We start from the raw sequence: 22,533 nt of genomic DNA on the forward strand, positions 1-22,533 counted from the left end.
TGAGCTAATTTATATTTTCATTATCAGTATGTGGGACTCCATGATTCTTCCACATCCCTACCAACACAGTGTATTATCAAATTATCAGTCTCCCAATATAGTAGATATTGGGATCTTTGCCCCTTTTGATACATTTAAGGATCTTTTTGTAATGGTCATTGTTCCTCTGTTTCTTTCCTCCATATTTAAAGATTTCTGAAGTAGTGCTTCTGTTCTTTCCTGGAAATTTAATCCTTAGGCTGCTTATTATGAGAGATCCAACATAATGCAGGTTATTAATCAGAATTTAGTTGCTTTTCAGAAGTGCTTATCACGTCTTTTTTTTCTTTATTGAACTGTTTGTTAAAGTATATATAGAAATGTGCACATATCATAATCTTACAAGTTAAAGAATTTTCACAAAGTGAATATACTTACTAGACCAGCACCCTGATCAAGAAATAGAAGATTTCCAACACTCTGTCTTCCCCCTTTATCTCTTCATTGTCACTCACCACACCCCCAAAACTAATCACCGTCTTGACTACTCTGCAATAGAGGAGTTTTAACTGTTTTGGTCTTTACATAAATGGAATTACACAGGATGTGCTCTTTTGTGTCTGGCTTCTTTCGTTCTGCACCCATGGTGTTAAGTTTATTCCCTCTCATTACTGGATAGCATTGTATTTTATGAATATACTACAATGTATTTATCCTTTCTAGTGTTGATGTACATTTGGTTTGTTTCCATTTTGGAGCTGTTACAAATAGTGTTCTTTGAATATTCTTTATATACATCTAATGTGTATATTAGAACTTACGTATGTGTTTCTCTTGGACATATATCCTGTTATCCAGCAAATCATTCTAGATGTACCAGTATTCTTGTTTTTCTTGTTCCCCTTTATAAGAGCGAGGTAGCTTGGGAAGGAAAGATAACCATCCTAGTGTGTTACATGAACCTTTAGAAGTCACGAATGGGAAGAGGAAGAATTTTTCCAAGTCTTGAACTCTCAGCTTCAAATAATAACTGCAGTTTATTGCGTCTTTCCTGTGTGCTAAGTGCTTCATGTACATTATTTCATTTAACTCTCATGAGAAACTAATTAATAGCTACTGTTACTCCCATTTTATAGCTGAGGAAAGTGAGACTAAGAGGTATTAAATTATTTGACATCACATGGTCAATAAGTAACATAATAGAGATTCTTGACTCTTATCCTTGATTCCATAGTCTTACCTACTATATTACCCTGCTTTTCTAAATTAAATGTAGACATTTAGGAGTTCAAGGATTAGGGCAAGGAGGAAAGAATAGCAGACTACTTCCCTGTTCCTTTCATCTCTCTGTCATGCTAGAATAAGTTACTTTCAGCAGCCCTTCTTCCTCATACTCAAAATCATTTCACATGCCTCAGATTTTTTAACCTTGTATGAACTTTGTCCAGAAAACATGACCAAATTAATACAGGTCACACTATTTTTTATTTGAAAATAATGTGTTTTTCCTCTTACAGAAAAAACGCAGTGAGATTCCTTGTTATTGGGAAAATCAGCCAGTGGGATGTCAGAAACTAAACTGTGCTTTTCATCACAACAGAGGACGTTTTGTTGATGGCCTTTTCCTACCTCCAAGCAAAAGTGAGATTCGTTTCAATTTTGAAAGAATAGTTACTGTATAATGAACACCTACATGCACAATGTACAGAGTACTTTATAAACATTGCCTTCTTTTAGTCTTGTGAGAGAGCAGTATTATTTTCACTTCACAGATGAGGGAATTGAACTTTATTAAGGTTAAATGACTTGTACACAGTCATAAGCCAATAAAATAGCAGTCACGATTAAAACTTTGTTTCCAAAATCCATGCTGCTTCACAAATGTTTCTTGGCAAGATAGTTTAGATTACTACAGCTTATTACCTCATTTCCCATTTTCTTATCATATCTATAGAGATTTTCAAAAGAAACTTGATTCTCCAGGCCAGGGGTGTTGGCAAGTCTGGTCTTCCACCTGTTTTGTAAAATAAAGATTTATTGAAATGAAGCCCTGCCCATTTGTTTATATATTTTCTGTGGCCAGATTTTTTTTTTTTTTTAAATAAGGAAACACAAGCTTTATTTATTTATTTATATTTATTTTTTGCGGTATGCGGGCCTCTCACTGTTGTGGCCTCTCCCATTTTGGAGCACAGGCCCGGCGGCCATGGCTCACGGGCCCAGCCGCTCCGCGGCATGTGGGATCTTCCCAGACCGGGGCACGAACCCGTGTCCCCTGCATCGGCAGGCAGACTCTCAACCACTGCGCCACCAGGGAAGCCCCTGTGGCCAGATTTTGTGCTACTGCTTCAGAGTTGAGTAGTTGAGACAAGATCTACAAGGCCTAAAATATTTACTATATACCTCTTTACAGAAAAACATTTGCTAACACTGCCCCTGCTCTAGGGTGTAATCTAAAATGAAACTTACACTCTGCCAAAAGCTAGTATTTAAAGTCCTTTTAAAGTAATTTCCTAGTGGAGTGATCAGCCATTTAAAGCCACATCTGCTATGTGATTAAAATTTGATGGATATATATTTTTATCTCTATTTAAGGGGAAAAAGGCTCACCCCTTTCTGGTATAATTCAGAAGTATTGCCCGCTATCTCTTTAAAAAGCTGCTGCTTGATCAAAGAGCCTAGAATTTTAGTATTAAAATTTAATGTCTAGAATTTGTAAATAGTTGCTGTGCATCTAGCTTCCTGTTTATTCTCTGTTTTGAGCACCCACTTTGAGTGTGTTTATGTGCAGTGAATAGTTACTAGTTGAAAGCCACATTTTCCCTCCCTGGGAGTTTAAAACCTAATTGGGAAAATGGGGAAATTAAAAATTAGATTAAAATTTTTTTTTTTTTTTTTTGCGGTACGCGGGCCTCTCACTGTTGTGGCCTCTCCCGTTGTGGAGCACAGACTCCGGACACGCAGGCTCAGCGGCCATGGCTCACGGACCCAGCCGCTCCGCGGCATGTGGGATCTTCCCAGACCGGGGCACGAACCCGTGTCCCCTGCATCAGCAGGCGGACTCTCAACCACTGCGCCACCAGGGAAGCCCAGATTAAAATTTTAATTAAAAGACATGAATTAAAAGGACATAATGCTCAAAGAAAATCACCAAACTTATGATAGGTGGTTGGAGATTTTTTTTTAAAAAAAAAACATCTTTATTGGAGTATAATTGCTTTACGATGGTGTGTTAGTTTCTGCTTTATAACAAAGTGAATCAGCTATACATATCTCCTCCCTCTTGCATCTCCCTCCCACCCTCCCTATCCCACCCCTCTAGGTGGTCACAGAGCACCAAGCTGATCTCCCTGTGCTATGCAGCTGCTTCCCACTAGCTATTTATTTTCCATTTGGTAGTGTATATATGTCAGTGTTACTCTCTCACTTCGTCCCAGCTTATCCTTCCCTCTCCCCGTGTCCTCAAGTCCATTCTTTACGTCTATGTGTTTATTCCTGTCCTGCCCCTAGGTTCATCAGAACCATTTTTTTTTTAGATTCCATATATATGTGTTAGCATATGATATTTGTTTTTCTCTTTCTGACTTACTTCACTCTGTATGACAGACTCTAGGTCCATCCACCTCACTACCAGTAACTCAATTTCGTTTCTTTTTATGGCTGAGTAATATTGTATTGTATATATGTGCCACATCTTCTTTATCCATTCATCTGTTGTTGGACACTTAGATTGCTTCCATGTCCTGGCTATTGTAAATAGAGCTGCAATGACCATTGTGGTACGTGACTCTTTTTGAATTATGGTTTTCTCAGGGTATTTGCCCAGTAGTGGGATTGCTGAGATATATGGCAGTTATATTTTTAGTTTTTTAAGGAACCTCCATACTGTTCTGTCAGAGATTTTTGATGAATTGGGACTGTATCTTCTATTTTTAATTTATGACTTTGTATGTCTAGCTGTGTTGCCCACTGTGCCTGAGTCACCAGAAGAGGAAGTGAAGGCTAGCCAGCTCACAGTTCAACAGAGCAAATTATCTGTCCAGTCTAATCCCTCTCCTCAACTGCGAAGTATTATGAAAGTAGAAAGTTCAGAAAATGTTCCTAGCCCTACACATCCACCAGTGGTAATCAATGCTGCAGATGATGATGAAGATGATGATGGTAAGCTTTAGCTCTTTCTTTAAGGCAAGTAAATGATCAGGGTAACTTAGTGAATTAGAATCAGACTTGAAGCTCTAGTAGACCTGTTTTTAATTGGGAATTTGCCTTAAATTTTGATAATATAGATCAGTTTTCTGAGGAAGGTGATGAAACCAAAACACCTACCCTGCAACCAACTCCTGAAGTTCATAATGGATTACGAGTGGCTTCTGCCCGGAAACCTGGGGTCAATTTAAAACAAGGTAAGAAGAGGCTATATTGATGCTGGTTCCTGCTCATAAATCTTACAGCACTGTTGAGTGAGTCCAGACTATTTTAAATACCTTTGAAATTTAGTTCATGATTACCACCACCTCCATCTTCCTTGCGCCCATTACACACACACACACACACACACACACACACACACACACACACTTAATTTCTCTTATTCATTGAACAAACATTTGAATGCCAGCTGTGTACAAATAAACTGCAGAGGTGAAATGGTGCTGGTTCCTCATGTGGTTGCTATTTGCATTCCTAGGTGAATGTTTGAATTTTGGGATAAAAACTCTTGAAGAAATTAAATCAAAGAAAATGAAGGAAAAATCAAAGAAGCAAGGTGGTGAGTTATCAGGAGTTTTGACATGGAGGATTTTTTTTTTAATAAATAAATTTATTTATTTATTGACTTGGTTCCCCCGGGTCTCAGTTGCGGCAGGCAGGTTCCTTAGTTGCGGCATGCATGTGGGATCTAGTTCCCTGACCAGGGATGGAACCCAGGCCCCCTGCATTGGGAGTGTGGTGTCTTAACCACTGGACCACCAAGGAAATCCTGACACGGAGGATTGAATGTTGCTACAGAAGAATAGAAAGGACACTTCTGCAGCAATGAAGACCCAATGCAGCCAAAAAAAAAAAAAAAGATACTTCTGATAATAAGGACACTTGACACCAACCAAAATGAGCAAATAGATTTTGATTTTTGTGGCTTCTTTGAAGTAAAACACAGTCTTATTTAAATCACAGTTGCTTTTTTAACCCATTGCAGCTGTTTCAGTCCCTAACTGTTCAGAGCTAGGCACATACAATGAAGAACCTGAAAGAACTTGTTTATTTTGAGAAATATAACTAAAGAATAGCATATAAGGTTTTTGTTTTTTTTGTTTGTTTTTTTGAACGCATTGCATGGCTTGCAGGATCTTAATTCCCCAACCAGGTTATTGAACCCATGCCCCCTGGAGTGGAAGCATGGAGTCCTGACCACTGGACCGCCAGGGAATTCCCTAAACTATTACTTAAAAGAGGAAAAAGTTCATTTTGTAGTAGGTGAATTCTTCCTCAAGAGCTGCTAGGATTTTCTTCTGGTGCTTGCCTTAGCCTGGTTGATCTATATTTCCAACCCTAAAAATTATATAGTGTGAAATGCATTTAGAGAGAATCAAATGGTTGGTTCTAAGTGCCTTCTTGCTAAGGATTGTTCCGTAGCAACTTTGGAGTTGTGTTTTGCAGATAATTGAATATAGATGGAAAAGATTGAATTAACACACTTAATAGCTAATGTGCTTCTGAGGTTAACTTTAGAATAATGTTAGCCTTCCTAGTAAATAAAAGTACATTGAGTGCCTGAGTCACTCAAAACAGTTTTATATTTTACTTTCACATTGTGCCAAAGGCAGATAAAAAATAAGATTATCTCCCCTTTCCCTACTCCATTTCACTGTAGGCAAACAGGAACACAAAAACTGATTGACTTGTAGTCCAGTGGTCTGTGTTGGATTTACCTGGTCTCAAAAACAGAATTTCTTGACTTCTGATAGCTGTATTTTCCATAAATTATTTACTGTTTTTGACTCTCTATATTTAGAAGGTTCTTCAGGAGTTTCCAGTCTTTTACTCCAACCACAGACCATTCCAGGTCCTGAAAAAGAGAATGTCCGGACTGTGGTGAGGACAGTAACTCTGTCCAACAAACAAGGTGAGGTATAGGTAGGTCTTAAGAGGTGTCAGCCTACTACTTTTAAATGACTGGGAGAGCAAAATGCTTGGGTTGGGTATATTGGTGGATTTGCAGGGAGTCTTCAGTATGTTGATTGGATAGAACGATGAAAAATTAGTGCATTTGCCCCTACTGTTTAAAAAGATGAAATTCTTAATCATGCAGCTCTCACATTATGTATTGTATTTGATTTTTACATATACTGTTTATTTTATCCAACAAATTTATTGACTGTCCATTGTAAGTAAAGAACTGTAATATACCTTTTAAGTTATAGAAAAATGTAAAAGTCTTTTTCCCTTAATAGTTTTAAATCTGATAAGGAATATGACACAAGTAATTGTAGTATGCAGATACATTAAAATGTGCCATTCAGACAACAAAGAATCAGAGGAAAGAGATCTCACTTTTTGCTGGGGTGATCAAGGAACGTTATATAGGAGAATTAGCAGTGGAGTAAAGTATGATTTCATTTAACATATGGAAGTGCACAAGCAAAAGTATAGCTTGGGTTTTATAATCAATTGGTTAGACACAGCTTGTCTTTGTGTACTTAGCTACTATTAATTAGGACTGTGCTATTGCTTCCCTTTGGACTGTGCATTTGGTTATTTAAATTATTATTTAATAGGTTGATTTTTTTTTCTTTTAATGTGGGTAGTTTTCCTTAAGACTGAGATCTGATTTCCAAGAGACTTTAATATCAGAGCATACTTTGTACCCATTAGTAGTTACTGAATACGGAAAAATTGGCTAATGGTAGAGAAATTCTGTTTTTGCCATTTTAGGAGAAGAACCTTTGGTAAGATTGAGTCTAACGGAGAGACTGGGGAAACACAAATTTTCAGGAGGTGAGATAAGTTTTGAGCATATCCTTTGTTTTCTGCTTGTTTGTGCATTACATATCTCCTCCAAAATTCTCTTTATACAAATGCCGTGTCAATATTGATATTAACTCCCTTGTATTTCTGGCTGAAAGCATGTATAAAATCTCTTCATGTTTTTGACATGTGCGAAGTTATACAAATTTATAGTGTTTTAATTAGATTATGGCCAACTTCTTAGAAGGTACTCGGTTTAAAAAAGAGTAAAGAATACCTCTGTTTGTATGGATAAATTGAAATTTGAGTTTTTAGAGGGAAAACAAAGTGTCCAGTTAATATAAATTCAGTCCTTGAATTTATTAGTGCTATTTTATACTTAGGGAAGTATTTTACCATGTAACTGAATTACTGTGTACTGACCCTAGTGTATCTGTCTCAAAATAATTATTTTGAAAATCTTATCTGACTTCAGAGGTTCCTTCATACTCCTTTAAAATGTGCTTATGAATATGAAATCTTATCTGTTTTGTGTTTTGTTTTATACCATTCTCGCTGCCTGAGAAATTTAGGTAAAAAATTACAGAAATAATCTATTTTAATATCAGCATATGTGTAATAAACTTTGTGATTTGGGGTTGTATATTTAAATTACAAATAAGAGGAGAGAGAAAAGTACATTCTGTGTAGGGTCTTTAAAGTTTTTATGGGACCCTGCTAAAGTTCTACCTTCAGTCAAGTGATCCAAAGAATAGTTTTTAAAAACTTTTGACATTTAAACAGCTTGTATTGACCAGTGTAATGCAATAAACCAGGAGTCAGGAAACTTGGTTCAAGTCCTGGCTCTGTCACTAATTGGTGACTTGGGTAAGATACAGCATCTTTCATAACCTTAGATTTCTTATCTGGAATCGAAGAAAGGGGCTCTTTGGCCTTTGGAGTCTTCATGTCCCTGGAAAATTTTTAATTTTATGGTTCTTTTGCTGTCCTCCTAATCATCCCAGTTGTATTTAATCACAGATCGACCTAGAATTCAACAGTTGGCCAGTTAAAGATATTTTTTGTGCATGAAGATTTTTTTTTTCACATATTCCTATTCCTGAATTTCAGCTTTAATCAGGGTTTATAATCCTCCATTTATAGTTTTAGTTATTTGGTAAATGTTAATTTGTGCATTCTAATTTTTTTATCTCCTTCCTTACCTTTTTTTTCTGGGACATTTTTATTCCTTCTCTAACATTGAGTTATAAGGAAGCTAGTGAATGAACACATCATATAAATGCAGAAAACTTACAGAATTATTCTACATTGTCTGTTTTTGCCTGTATTTCTTGACCTTGCTAAAGGTTGGCTTGAAATCTTAAACTGAGTTCCCTCTCTCTGTTTGTAGGTTGCGACAGTGATCCTCCATTAAAGCATAGCCTTGCACAAAGGCTAGGGAAGAAAGTTGAAGCTCCAGAGACTGACACTGACAGAACACCAAAGAAAGGTACTTTTGTTCTAATATACTTTGTGTGTGTAATCTTGACACTTGTCTCTTGTAATGTTAACAGGTATGGTTTGTCATTCTTTTTGTTCAGGTTAATAAGATTATTATCTTCTTGTGTCTGTTTTATTATTCGTTCAACAAACATTTGAATGTTTACTCTGCTGGATTCTAGGTAGACACCATTGGATAAAAATAAACACCATCACAGACCTCAGGAGCTTGTAGTATAATGGCAGATAGGAATCTTTACATATATTGTGATAAATTCTGTGACAGAGAAAGTACACAGTGTTATGGGAGCACATAGGAAGGGCACCTAATCTCACCATCTGTCAGGGAAAGGTTCCCAGAGGAAATGATATTGAAGCTTAGACCTGAAATATGATTTAGCCAGGTAAAGTTGAAGGGCCAGAGGCAGAGAGTATAATACACAGAAGGCACAGAGCTCAAGGGACTCACTGTGACTGAATCAGAATTGGAATGAAGAGCATGGTAACTGGAGAGGAAGAAGGGATTGGTCGTATAGAGCAGGAGTCCCCGGGTCACAGACAGGTAGCTGTCTGTGGCCTGTTAGGAACTGGGCCGCACAGCAGGAGGTGAGCAGCAGGTGAGCAAGTGAAGCTTCATCTGTATTTACAGCCACTCACCATAGCTCGCATTACCCCCTGAGCTCTGCCTCCTGTCAGCATTATGGTGAGTTGTATAATTATTTAATTATATGTTACAATGTAATAATAATAGAAATAAATGCACAATAAACGTAATGCGCTTGAATCATCCCAAAACCACCCCCTCCCCACCTTGGGTCCGTGGAAAAATTGTCTTCCACGAAACTGGTCCCTGGTGCCAAAAAGTTTGAGGACTGCTAATAACAGAACCTTTTAAGCCATATTAGAGAGCTTGGGCTTATCCTAAGATAGTAGCAAACAATGGGAAGGTTATAAACAAGGATCAGAGATCCTCATATTGGCATTTTGGAACCATCATCTAAAATACGGAGAAAGGGGATAAGAGTGCTGTCCAGGAATGAGTTAGCAGGCTGTTAAAATAATCCAGGCAAGAGGAGTTAGTGTCATAGATTTAGTGTTCTGGAAGTTGGTATGAAGAGATGCAGACTAATTTGAGAGATATTTGGAAGTTAGAATGATTTTATAGTTGAAGTGTTATTTATAGAAGGAAGTAAAGGGTTGGATTTTTTTCCCCTTGTCTCACTTGCAGTGAAGCAGTGGTGTTAATTACTTGAAAAAAAAAATGTTTTTTCCTTCTTGTGTTTAGTTTCAACTTCTGCCGAAGATAAGACACTTCTTTCCACTTCTCCCCTAGCCCGAGAGGCTTTGACGAGTAGACTTTCTTGTTTGGGGGCTTTCCTGTATTCTGAAAGCTGTAAACAGAAGTTAACTTTTTTTTCTTTGCAGTCAAATTTCCTTCCCTTTTGCCTATCAATCGTATTGAAGACTCTCATAACTGAAGAGCATATTTCAGATGGATCTAGGGGGGAGAAAGCCTTTTTGATGCCAATAAGATTTTAGAATGATAAGATTTTAGAATGTTGCACAGTAACAAAATTATTTCCTTAAATTTAGTAATTTTTGCTTTTCAGATGTAAAAGAGAGGACTTTTTCTTTGTGCTTTCCAAAGTGCTCTAGAGAATCCATTATTTGTATAGATCTATCTGTACTGTGAAGAAGAAGTTGTAAGACCTGAATAGATTTTTGAAAAGCATTTTCATTAGAAAACAAGTATAAGCCTAATTCGTGACCTTTGAAAAAGATTTTTGACCTATAGAAAGTCTCTGTTCAACTTTTTTTTTTAAGACAGTGTTTGTTGATTGATTGATTGATTGATTGATTGATTGCTGTGGGCTCTAGGTGCATGGTCTTCAGTAGTTGTAGCTCATGGGCTCTAGAGCACAGGCTCAGTAGTTGTGGCACATGGGCTTAGTTGCTCTGCAGCATGTGGGATCTTCCCGGAGCAGGGCTTGAACCCATGTCTCCTGCATTGGCAGGCAGATTCTTAACCACTGCACCACCAGGGAAGTCCCCAACTTTTTTTTTTTTTTTTTTAAACAGTTCAAGTTTCCAAGTCTCTGAAGGAGCGATTAGGCTTGTCAGCTGGTCTAAACAATGAGGAGGCAGCAGGTAGGTAAACTCTAATGCCAGCTCCTGATATTTTTTTCCTTGCTGTTAAAATCTTTGGTTTTTCTCCAGTTTACCTTTTGAGTTATGTTGGGGCTTACGTTTTCTGTTTTTTGTGGGTTTGCTTTTTAAGTAATAGTTTTCTCACTGGAATGAGTTCTCTTTTTGTAGTTAAAGGTGGCAAAATGATTGTTTATGATAGCATTAATAACCAGAAATTAGAAATAATCTAAATATCTAACAAAAAGGAATTAAGATAGTTATGTACTAAAATAATTGCTGTCATGAAAAGTCATGTTCTGAACAATAATGATATGGGAAACTTATCTCCTTGTATTGAACGAAGAAAGGTTATGAAAGTATATACAAGTGCTTTTGTCTTAGGGCAACATATGAATCTTTTTTTTGGGGGGGTGGGGAATGAAATTTATTTTCTTATTATAGAAACATATTCCTTAGGGAAAATGTCCACATGTGAGATGATTTCCAGTTTTATAAAAATATATGCCTAGAAAAAAAGATATACCGAAATATTAACATTGGTTTTATCTGGGTGTTGAACTTTTAAGTAATTTTAATTTTCTTCATCATATTCCTCCTGTACTCTAATTTTTAGACTTTTAAAATTGTGAGATATAACTACCTAAGTGTATATACCTGTGTTCAATTTTAAAGAATAATAAAATGAACATTTTGTGTATTCAGCCATCCAGCTTTTTTATTAAAATATTTTATTGCTGGATTCAGTAATGCATTTAAATTTTTATATATCTATATGTATGAATGGTGTTAACCTGTGCTTTTCCTTTTTCATCCTATCCTTATCTTTAGATAAGGATAAGTATCATAAAAAGGGAATCTGATGTCAAACATTCTTTTGTAAACAACCTGAATTTACTCTTCAGAAACTTTGAGGATTTCCTCTTATTTCTTCCTACTAGGCTGGGACTTCACTATGATAGATCTAAACATGGATCTTTTTGTTAATTATGCTCAGTGTTTAGTGGGTCCTTTGAATTTAAGGACTTAACTAACTTTTTTTTTTTTTTTTTTAAACTTTTTTAGTTGTAGAAAATATTCCTCTGATTTCTTTGAGCATGTCCTCCCCACCCTTCTTTTTGTTTTCTCTTTATGGAATTGTTATCAGATGTTGGAACTTTTGGACATACGCTCCATGTATCTTAACCTTGTCTTCATACTTTCCATTCCTTTGTTTTTTTGCCTCACTTTCTATGACTTTTGCTTGGTTATATTTTCTAGATTAGGAATTGACACACTTTTTCTATGAAGGATCAGATGGTAAATGTTTTAGACTTTGAGGTTCACAATCTCTTGTTGCAACTACTCAACTCTGCCACTGTAGTGTGAAAGCAGCCATTTGCAGTATGTAAATGGATGAGTATGGCTGTGTTCCAGTAAAGCTTTATTTATAAAATTTAGACCATGGCCATATTTGGCCCATGGACTATATAGTTTGCTGACCCTGTTCTAGATGGCTGATATTCTACTAGCCTTGTCTTTTTTTTTTTTTTTTTTAATTAGGTTGGATTTATTTTGTCACTTGGTTTTTTATTTTCCAAGAACTTTTTTTAGTTCTCTGATTTCTCCTTTTGTACAGCCTGATTTCAGGCAGTTCTGGGGCTTCTTTCTTTTTTAAAAAGTAATTTATTTTTTATTTTTAAAAATTTATTTTGTTGAAGTATATAGTTGGTTTACAATGTTACATTAATTTCTGCTGTATAGCAGAGTGATTCATTTATACATATATACACATTCTTTTTCGTATTTTTTCCATTATGGTTTATCACAGGATAGTGAATATAGTTCCCTGTGCTATAAGTAGGACTTTGTTGTTTATACATTCTATATGTAATAGTTTGCATCTCCTAATCCCAAACTTCTAATCCATCCCTCCTCCACCCCCCGCCCTTGGCAACCACAAGTCTATTCTCTATGTCTGTGAGTCTATTTCTGTTTCATAGATAAGTTCATTTGTGTCATATTTTAGATTCCACATGTAAGTGATAGTATATGGTATTTGTCTTTCTCTTTCTGCTTACTTCACTTAGTATGATAATCTCTAGTTCCATCCATGTTGCTGGAAATGGCATTATTTCATTCTTTTTTATGGCTGAGTAGTATTCCGTTGTATATATGTACCACATCTTCTTTACCCATTCATCTGTCAGTGGACATTTAGGTTGCTTCCATGTCTTGACTATTGTAAGTAGTGCTGCAGTGAATATCGGGGTGCATGTATTTTTTCAAATTATATTTTTCTCTAGATATACGCCCAGGAGTGGGATTGCACGATCATATAGAAATTCTATTTTTAGTTTTTTGAGGAACCTCCATACTGTTTTCCATAGTGCTACACCAGTTTACATTCCCACCAGCAGTGTAGGAGAGTTCCTTTTTCTCCACACCCTCTCCAGCATTTGTTGTTTGTAGGCTTTTTGATGATGGCCATTCTGACCAGTGTGCCTCATTGTAGTTTTGATTTGCATTTCTCTAGTAACTAGTGATGTTGAGCATCTTTTCATGTGCCTGTTGGCCATCTGTATGTCTTTGGAAAAATGTCTATTTAGGTTTTCTGCCCATTTTTCAATAGGGTTTTTTTTTTTTTTTTTTTTTGAGTTGTATGAGCTGTCCGTATATTTTGGAAATTAAGCCCTTGTTGGTCGCATCATTGGCAGATATTTTTCTCCCTGTCTGTAGGTTGTCTTTTCGTTTTGTTTATGGTTTCCTTTGCTGTACGAAAGCTTGTAAGTTTGATTAGGTCCCATTTGGTTGTTTTGTTTTTGTTTGCTTTAATTTCTATTGCCTTGGGAGACTGACTTAAGAAAACATTGGTACGATTTATGTCAGAGAATGTTTTGCCTATGTTCTCTTCTAAGTTTTATGGTGTCATGTCTTATATTTAAGTCTTTAAGCCATTTTGAGTTTATTTTTGTACATGGTGGTGTGAGGGTGTGTTCTAACTTCATTGATTTTACATGCTGCTGTCTAGCTTTCCCACCACCACTTGCTGAAGAGACTGTGTTTTCTCCATTGTATATTCTTGCTTCCTTTGTCTAAGATTAATTGACCATAGGCATGTGGGTTTATTTCTGGGCTCTTTATTCTGTTTCATTGATTGGGGTTTCTAATTTGAATCTTTTTTTTTTTAATGGGTTTGTATGTTATTTTGTCTTCCTCATTGCTTCTCTTCATTTTGGTTCATTTTTAATGTTGCTTTTTCATAGTTGTAAGTACTGGGCCGAGGTTTCTTACAACCTAGAATCACTGGGCCTGTGATTCTAAGGATCTTTTTCCCAAGTGGTCCTCTCTCCTGGCTGGGAGGTCTGTTTGCCTAAGTAGAGAGGGTGCACTAAATGACAGCCTATGTTGGTTGTAGGCTGCAAGGCTGAGGGCTCATATGATTGCTATGGTAAGAAAGCCTTTCTTTACTTTCAGAGTGCAACTAATTTCATTTTCTAGCTTTGCTTTTTACTTTTCTCCCTCACCTCTCGTCTTTCTGCTTGGTATTTGTGAAAGCCTGAAATTTTCATGCTCTACTTCTTTTCAGCCCCAACAGCCTCATAATGTGCTCCCTTCCCTGACAGATTCTCCTCTTTTTAGGGAGCAGTTCTCAGGAGAAGGTCTTGATTGATCTAGCTGTTCTGTTGTAAACCATCCTTAATTTCTACCACTGTTAATTTTCATACTAGTTTGGCAGTTTTCTTTGCCTGTTTTTTGAAGAACAGATCTCACTCCTATGGTTTTATCTATTCTTTTTCTGTTTCTGTAATTTCAGACATCTTTCTGTCTCAAATTCCTCAAGATTTATGTTCTGCCAGTAGCATCCTTGTTTTCCATTGCTATTGTGGATTTATTCTTTTAATGTCTTCTCTATTGTTTTGATGAAATTTTGTAGTGTAGGGAAACAGGGTCTCTGTGTCACCATTCACATCCTTTTTTTTTTTTTAATACATGTATTATTTATTTATTTTTGGCTGCATTGGGTCTCCGTTGCTGCACGCAGGGTTTCTCTAGTTTGCGATGAGTGGGGGCTACTCTTCGTTGTGTTGTGCGGGCTTCTCATTGTGGTGGCTTCTCTTGTTGTGGAGCGTGGGCTCTAGGCACGCGGGCTTCAGTAGTTGTGGCACGAGGGCTAAGTAGTTGTGGCTCACGGGCTCTAGAGCACAAGCTCAGTAGTTGTGGTGCACCTGCTTAGTTGCTCCGTGGCATGTGGGATCTTCCTGGACCAGGGATTGAACTCGTGTCTCCTGCATTGGCAGGCGGATTCTTAACCACTGACCATTCACATACTTTCTTAAAGTGGTTTTGAGATCAGACTACCATCTTGAAATGGAAGAAATTTTATTTAAAAAACCTAAGAAAATCAGTGAGTACTTCCTCTGTAACAGGTACTGTACTAAAATAATTAAACATAGTCACTGTTCTCATGAAGTATCTAGTATGGTTGGAATTACAAGGAGTTACCCCGTACTGTGTGATCAGTGCTGTGATCAGAGAAACAAACTAGACTGCTGGAGGGTGTCAGGTTCTAAGCTGAACTCACTTTAAACTAACTAAGCAGCAGGAGAAATGAGACCGGTAGGGAATATTCCATATAGAAGGGACAGCATATTCAAAGATTCAGAAGATGAGACAGAAGTGATATGTTTAAGGTTGTAAAAGGATATTTTTTGTTTTGATCTTTCTTTAAAAGGTGTTGGTGATTAAATATGTGTGTGTATAATCTCCAAATTGTTCTTATTTTTCTCACATCGCTTCATTATTTCTTTCTTTAGGCCCTTCAGTAATGAGGACAGGCATATGTGCCAAGTGTGAAATTTTCTCTTTAGTTTAAACAAATATAGAATGATTAATGTATCATTAAAAATAGCTCTTCAGTAGCATGCCAGTCTCTGGGCCTTTCTCATTTTTCTTCTGTCTTGTCACATGTTCTACTTCCTTTTCATCCTTTCAATGTCACTTAAATATTACTCTGAAAAGCTTCCCTTAACCAATCTGTAGAAAAAGGTTGGTGTTCTTGCTGTATGCTCCTACATAGCATTATACAATTGACCCTTGAACAACATGGGTTTGAGCTGTGTGGGTCCACTTATACGTGGATTTGTTTTCAATAAGTATGTACTACAGTACTACATGTTCCATGGTTGGTTGGTTGAATCTGCAGATGTAGAACCATGGATACGGAGCCCAGTTGTAAAGTCACATATGTGGGTTTTCAACTGCATAGGCGTTGGTGCCCCAGCACTCCATCCCAACCCCTACATTGTTTAAGGGTCAACTTTACCTCCTTTATCAAAGCTGTTATCATTACCATACTTTGTTGTTGTTTAATTATTGGTCCGTTAGACTGCGAACTATCAATACATGTGGGCAGAGTTTGCATTTTGCTTGCCATTATATTTCTAGCATACTGTCTAGCATGTGTTTATATCTGTGCACGAATGGAAGAATTTATTTTTATTGGTAAGATTTATAATGACAGGCTTCTCTAACTAGTAAATGGCTTTCAGGATCCTCAAGAATAAGCTTCTGAATAGCAATCCAAATCACTAATTTTTGCCTCCTGAGAGTTTTCCTTGAGGGCCACTATCTAAAATTGAGATTGAAACTAATGTGCTTTTGACCATTTTAATTGCTTGCCTAAGTGATACCACTCTATTGGACTCTGTCCTGATCCAAGAATAGAGAGATCGTAAGTCATTAAGAGATGAAATCCAAGTACAGTGATTTGTTTTTCCCCCATGAAAGCAGAGAGAGTTACTAAAGTTGGTGAGATCCACGTGAAGACATTAGAAGAAATTCTTCTCGAAAGAGCCAGTCAAAAACGTGGAGAATTGCAAACTAAACTCAAGACAGAAGGACCTTCAAAAGTTGATGATTCTACAACAGGAACAAGAACCTCCTCCACTGTCCGAATCAAAACGTTCTCTGAGGTCTTGGCTGAAAAGAAACACCGGCAGCAGGAAGCAGAGAGACAAAAAAGCAAAAAGGACGTAACCAGCATCAAGCTAAAGACTGATAATGAAATTAAAAAAACAGTGGTTTTGCCACCTGTAGTAGCCAGCAGAGGACAGTCAGAGGAACCTGCAGGTAGAGCGAAGTCTATGCAGGAAGTGCATATCAAGACGCTGGAGGAAATTAAACTGGAGAAGGCTCTGAGGGTGCAGCAGAGTTCTGAGAGCAGAACCAGCTCCCAGCCTCAGCCTGAGGCCACCCCAGGGGCAAGACGGCTTCTCCAGATCACTAAAAGAACAGGTAACAAAAGAACTTGGTCTGTAGTACCACTTCCCCAGATCATATTTCAAAGGGCGGTATTCTACAGGATATTCATAGGAATTCTGTGAGAACTTTTCTTTACTCAGATAACTTTGAAAACCACTGGATTAAAAGAAGTTAAGCTGGGCACTGAAAGAAGTTAAGCTGGCAGTCCAGTGGTTAGGAATCTGTGCTTCCACTGCAGGAGGTATGGGTTCGATCCCTGATTGGGGAACTAAGATCCCACAAGCTGTGAGGCGTGCCAACACCCACCCCCACCCCACCCCCCAAAAAAGTTGTTAAAGCTCTTTCTTTACAACAACTGTATATAGACCTTGATATTTTAATGTGCATTTTGAATCTGTTTGAGGACTAAATAGATTTTGTCCACAATTTTTATTTGTCCTATCTTATCATTACTTTTATTAAGAAAAGTTTTGTTTAACTTCATCTGTTACAAGGTTGCAGCACGAATAAAATTACTAGTGATGTGTTTAATGTGAATCTAGGTATAAAAGAAGAGAGGAAACTTAAAGAAGAAAGTGTTGTTGCTTCTCAGAGCAGTGTTACTAGAACAGAGGCTAAAGAGGTGAGTTTATTTAGAATCATTTTATAATTTTGTCCGTGGCAAGCAAAGGCTAGATGAATGGTATATGTGCTTTTTAGTTTTAGTTTATAAGTTTTCTATTTAGCACTTCACTGATATATTCAGGTAAACAGTCTTTCACTATGCTTATAATTTTCTATGAGAGTTTTCTGTACTTCTGTGTATATCGGTGTTTTCTGCCCTTTTAAAGTTGTTTTTAATTGGCCATTCATATTTTTTAAACTAAGTTTTCCCTTGCCTTTGAGAGTAATGCTACTCATTTATAAAACTCATGAATTTTTATTTTTTAAAAAGAATGAGAAACCCTATAATTCCACATTCCAGATGTCACTACCCTTAGTTTTTTTGATGCATTTCTTTCAGGCCTTTTCTTTGTATATGTATGTACGTGAACTTGTTTAATGTTTAACTCATATTTAGAACATAGGCGAGAACTCTACAGTGTATCATTTTGCAGCCTGCTTTGACTTTACCATATTAATAATTCTTTAAGACAATTGCTTTTACCGGCCACGTAGTGTTCTATTACACAAATATAGTCTGTTTCTGGACTGGATTTTGTTTTACCCAGTTAAGATAATGAATGTCTTTGTACATACTAATGTGTCTGATTAGGAACCATTTGTGTTAGACTTACGGTCCTGATAGTCTAGCTTATAGAATTTGGGTTTTTATTGTTCCACACATCTTTTATCTTGATCTCTCTATTTAATATCATATAAAAGGCAAAAGCTCTTGTGTTCTAGATCATGTGAAACTTTGCTTGACTTAGATGTTAGCTTGGTAACTTATAAACAATAATTATCATCATACAGATTGTTGGAGGTACTAGATTTTAATTCTGTCGTTTAAATTTATCCATAGACTTCAGATGAGACCACAGCAGTTGACGTCACTAAAATTCAAGTCAAGAGATGTGAGACAGTGAGAGAAAAGCATGTGCAGAAACTGTCGGAGAAGCAAAAATCAGTTTTGGCACGCCTTCGGGGAGATTTAGACACTTGCAACACCCAGTTAGCAGAGAAACCAGTGCTCGCTACCGTGCCAGACATCACACGGCTCCTGACTAAACGGCCTCATTCAAAGATATCCCAGAAGACAGAGGTGGAAACCTCAGGGATTGGGCACTCAAAACTGAATGTGAAAGGTGCAACACAGACCTTGGAAAAAAGGGGTAAAGGTGAATGTTTTTTCTAGTGCATTTTGCTTTAGAATTTCAAAATTACCAAGTTTCAGTGACTGCCTGGCAATAATTGGGTTGAATTTCATTTGCCTTTGTATACTGATCACACAGGTGGGTAGTAATATTTCTGAAAATTCTATTTAAAAAGACAGAAAGACTAGATGAGTTCCTTTTTCACAATTTAAAATTGCTGTTTATAAGGCTTTGTCTAAAACTTTCCATGGTGCCTTTTCCCTCTGGTTTTGAAGGAGAAAAACACCAGGGAAGCAAAGAGCAGTAGCAAATTCAAGAGGCACTGAAAGGAATTGTTTGAGAGAGAGAGGAGAGGGGAGAGTGTGTGTGTATATACATATATGTACATGCACACACATGTATGTAGATACATGTGTGTATATATACACGTGTGTGTGTATATATTACGGCCAAGTGTAGTGCAGATTGCTGGTGGATCATTTTCAGTCTGGTTTTCTTTTTTGGTTAGTTGGTTCGTTTTTTTACTTACTTGTGCTGTTCCTAATTGCTGAGAAGGAATTTTGATATTCTGAGTTATTCTCCATGTAAAAAGGGGATTATTCTAGCTTTTAATCAGATGTTTTCTGTCTTGTAGCTAAACCTAAAATGAATGTGAAGCCATCTGTGGCTAAAGTTGTCTCATCACACAAAGTGGCCCAAAAACGCAGGGCAGTGGAGCCCCACTCTGCTGTCATTGCATCTGTGAAACCACTCACCTCCAGCAGTGTCCTGCAGAAAAGCCCAGTCAAAAAAGCAGCTGTGGTAAGAAGGAAATCCACCTCAGTGGTGCTTTAGTCTGTGTGGTAAGAAAGTGGGCAAGATGAATTCTCTGTTAGCTCTCTCTGTATTATGTCTAATAGTTTGTCAATTCCTAAGCATTTTAGTTGTTTAGGTTGTTACTGTATATTATGTTTACAGCTTAAACATTTGCAGTGGCAGGGTGAATTTTTTTTTTTAACCTAATTAAGATATTTTGCTTATTTGTACCCTCAGTCTTTGGGTTTATTCTTGGATTCCCAGGCTTAAAGAATGGTTCTAAGAAGGCAGCAGAGAAAATGAATCTGCTCAAATTTAAAAGCCTGACTCTCCCACTGAATTACCTTACTCTCACTTTTGTAGGCTGTTGTCCCACTTCTCTCTGAAGACAAATCAGTCACTGTGCCTGAGACAGAAAAACCTAGAGACAGGTAATACCTTGCAATTCTTTTTAACCAAAGTTTAGGCCGCTATTATTGTTTATGCTCTCTAGAGAATAACACTGCTAAATAATTTGAAAAATTTACAGTTTAGCCACATCTAAATAAATCTGCTAAACTTCTTATTAATTGCAGGAAAACATGATATTCAAGGTTGCTGTTCTCTTTTGGTGCTGTTGTTTATATTTTGCCTGTATTATTGAAAACAGTTTTTAAACACCTGTCTGGATTCTCCTTTAAAGGATGAAAATGCTTTATCCCAAATCAGTAAAACAATTCTTTGTTTATGTGTGTCTTCAGAAACAACTCTTTGCTAAAATTCTTTGTGTACCTGAGACTGGGTGGTCCAGCCAACCATTGATGAAGGGCAATTATCTAATAATCCTTCGGGTTTTTTTTTCTTACAGTTTTGTGCTGCCTCCAACCCAGTCCTCTTCAGATCCTTCCCCACCAGAAGTATCTGGCCCTTCCTCATCCCAGGTGGCCACAAAAACTCGCCGACTCAGCTCTGCCTCAACAGGAAAGCCGCTACTGTCTATGGAGGATGATTTTGAGAAATTAATATGGGAGATTTCAGGAGGCAAATTAGAAGCTGAGATTGACTTGGATCCTGGGAAGGATGAAGATGACCTTCTGCTTGAGCTATCAGAAATGATTGATAGCTGAAGGTTGTAGTAGAACATTTAAAACAAAAACACAAAAAAAAGACTCACCAAAAACTGGACTTAGTTTCATCTATTATAACATTTATCCAAAATGATCATTTCTTTAGTCTAGAATTTTCCCCAAATAAGAAATATACCTCTGAATTATCCATGTGTGTTCTGGATTCCTTGGGGTCAGATTTTTAAAGTCCCTTGGTAGTCGTTTTGTCCATTTGATGCCATTGTTTAGCATCTTTGAGAAAAAAGTTCTGTCTTACCCCTCTCTCCACAAAAAGACTGAGCGGGAGACCTAAGTGAAAGGGTACAAGAAAACTTAGTGACTCCTTGAGGTGTTTGTCAGTTTTGACTTTTTTCCCCTTTGTTGTATTATTTCTTTTATGTATTATCCTAATGTACCTACTGTTACCTGAGTTTGAAAAGGATAAAGACAGCTGCTACCATTAAGGACCAAATTTCATGCCACCACTAAACAAAAAAATCCACTCAGTCTGTGTTAAATTGTACGTCTTTTTAAAGGTATTTGGAAAATTCAACTAAGCCTCTAGAGACAGCTGAGCAGCTCAGGAAACATGTAATCTGGACATAACTTTTTGGATATGATTTTCATGCTTCTACTGCTCTGTAAGCCTCTGAAGAGCAATAGCTGATTTATTATTACTGTAAGTTTTTAAGGCTTTAAAGTGCCTCAGGGGTCCTCTGAAACTAATTTTCTATTTCTGGGATTCCTTGGATTCTTAATAAGAGATGGTGACATCATGATTACAGGAATTTATTTTTTAGTAAGAAAGTTGTCCCTTCTCTTCTTCAGTGCTTGCCACCTTACTAGCATTGAATTATCACAGGGATAAAAATTGGTTAACTTTTAATTTCTAATTCTCCTAGCAAACTCCTCTTGCCCAGTATTTGGTGCCCTTTAAACACCTGAGGGGGGCGGAAATGAACTCATTCAAGCTGCCATTATTTATCTATGGACTGTAGCAGTATGCTGAATTGTACAGTAGCAGGGATTATCAAGATGCTCTGGGGGTGTATTGTATACCTTCCAGTTTTCTTCATTTCCGAATTGAATTTTCTTTTCTTGATGTTGGTCTCCTTCATATCACCTCAAGGTTTAGACTGTGAAGGAACAAGTATGATGGGAATAATAGTCTTGAAAGGAGACATACTGTGCATAATCAGAAGGAAGAGGAAAGGACCTGCCCATTTTGATATTTTGCTATAGGTGGCTGGTTTTGTTTCTCATAGGGAAATCTGACCCACCTGTCATGTTGGCTCCTAAGGAACTGCTGTTGTAAGCGGCTCATCAAGAGTTGAACTTCATGTAGCGTTTTTGGGAATATGGAAAAGGAAGAAAGCCACAGGATTGCCCATTCAGTTTTGGGAAGATCTGGATGATTCTACACAAGCAAAACTGACTTGAAATTTATGTACAGACACTTCTCTACCAATCCATCTTCAGCTGACTGAATGTTATCTAATAGCCCTTCTCCAAAGCAAGGGTGGAATGTTCTGGTTTCACCGCAAATTTTCTACTCATTTCATTTTTGGAATCGGCTTGTAGATTCCAGGTCCCTTTTGTATATAACCTTTATTCTTTTGCTTTTTTAAAAATTTTGTTTCATATTTAAAGCCCTGTATTAGTCAATGATTCATTTTCAGCATTATTTGAACCATTTGCCATTACAGAAAGAGAAATACTTTATTTGTGTTTTAAATAAAGCTGGTGTAGGAAAGTCTTGATGTTATGAGTTAAGTAGTCGTACATCACTTCAGCCTGGGATCTGCCTCAATAGAGGCCCAGTTTCACAGATACTATTGGTCTTTAGAAACCTTTTACAAAGACATACTGCCAGACTTCTCCACAAGTATGCTCAGTTTTAGTTGCATTTGCTTTAGGTAAGAATAAATACTATTATATGTGAGGATTTTTTCTGACACTGATACTTAGCCATTAGCATTGTAACTCGAGTAATGTCATTAATTTTTTTAAAGGAGAGAGGGTTTAGAAGTGATCTTAGATGGTTCCAA

At 37.1% G+C, this 22,533-nt stretch overlaps 1 protein-coding gene across 2 annotated transcripts in view; it reads left to right on the forward strand.

Annotated features, from left to right (window-relative positions):
* Positions 1-22,245, forward strand: part of ZC3H11A (zinc finger CCCH-type containing 11A) — a 28,913-nt gene extending 6,668 nt beyond the window's left edge. Inside the window, exons 3-16 of one of the 2 annotated variants that reach the window (XM_004282478.3) lie at positions 1,497-1,620; positions 3,937-4,140; positions 4,266-4,382; positions 4,667-4,747; positions 5,990-6,100; positions 6,910-6,972; positions 8,333-8,431; positions 10,501-10,569; positions 16,339-16,842; positions 17,352-17,431; positions 18,314-18,629; positions 19,240-19,406; positions 19,764-19,831; positions 20,248-22,245. In XM_004282478.3, the coding sequence (XP_004282526.1) occupies positions 1,497-1,620; positions 3,937-4,140; positions 4,266-4,382; positions 4,667-4,747; positions 5,990-6,100; positions 6,910-6,972; positions 8,333-8,431; positions 10,501-10,569; positions 16,339-16,842; positions 17,352-17,431; positions 18,314-18,629; positions 19,240-19,406; positions 19,764-19,831; positions 20,248-20,506 (2,262 nt within the window). In that variant the 3' untranslated portion in view covers positions 20,507-22,245. The remainder of the gene's footprint in view (positions 1-1,496; positions 1,621-3,936; positions 4,141-4,265; positions 4,383-4,666; positions 4,748-5,989; positions 6,101-6,909; positions 6,973-8,332; positions 8,432-10,500; positions 10,570-16,338; positions 16,843-17,351; positions 17,432-18,313; positions 18,630-19,239; positions 19,407-19,763; positions 19,832-20,247) is intronic. The other variant, XM_033410561.2, reaches the window with a different exon arrangement.
* The last annotated feature ends 288 nt before the right edge of the window (positions 22,246-22,533 follow it).

The sequence above is a fragment of the Orcinus orca genome, chromosome 1 (genome assembly GCF_937001465.1).
Source record: "Orcinus orca chromosome 1, mOrcOrc1.1, whole genome shotgun sequence".
NCBI lineage: Eukaryota > Metazoa > Chordata > Mammalia > Artiodactyla > Delphinidae > Orcinus > Orcinus orca.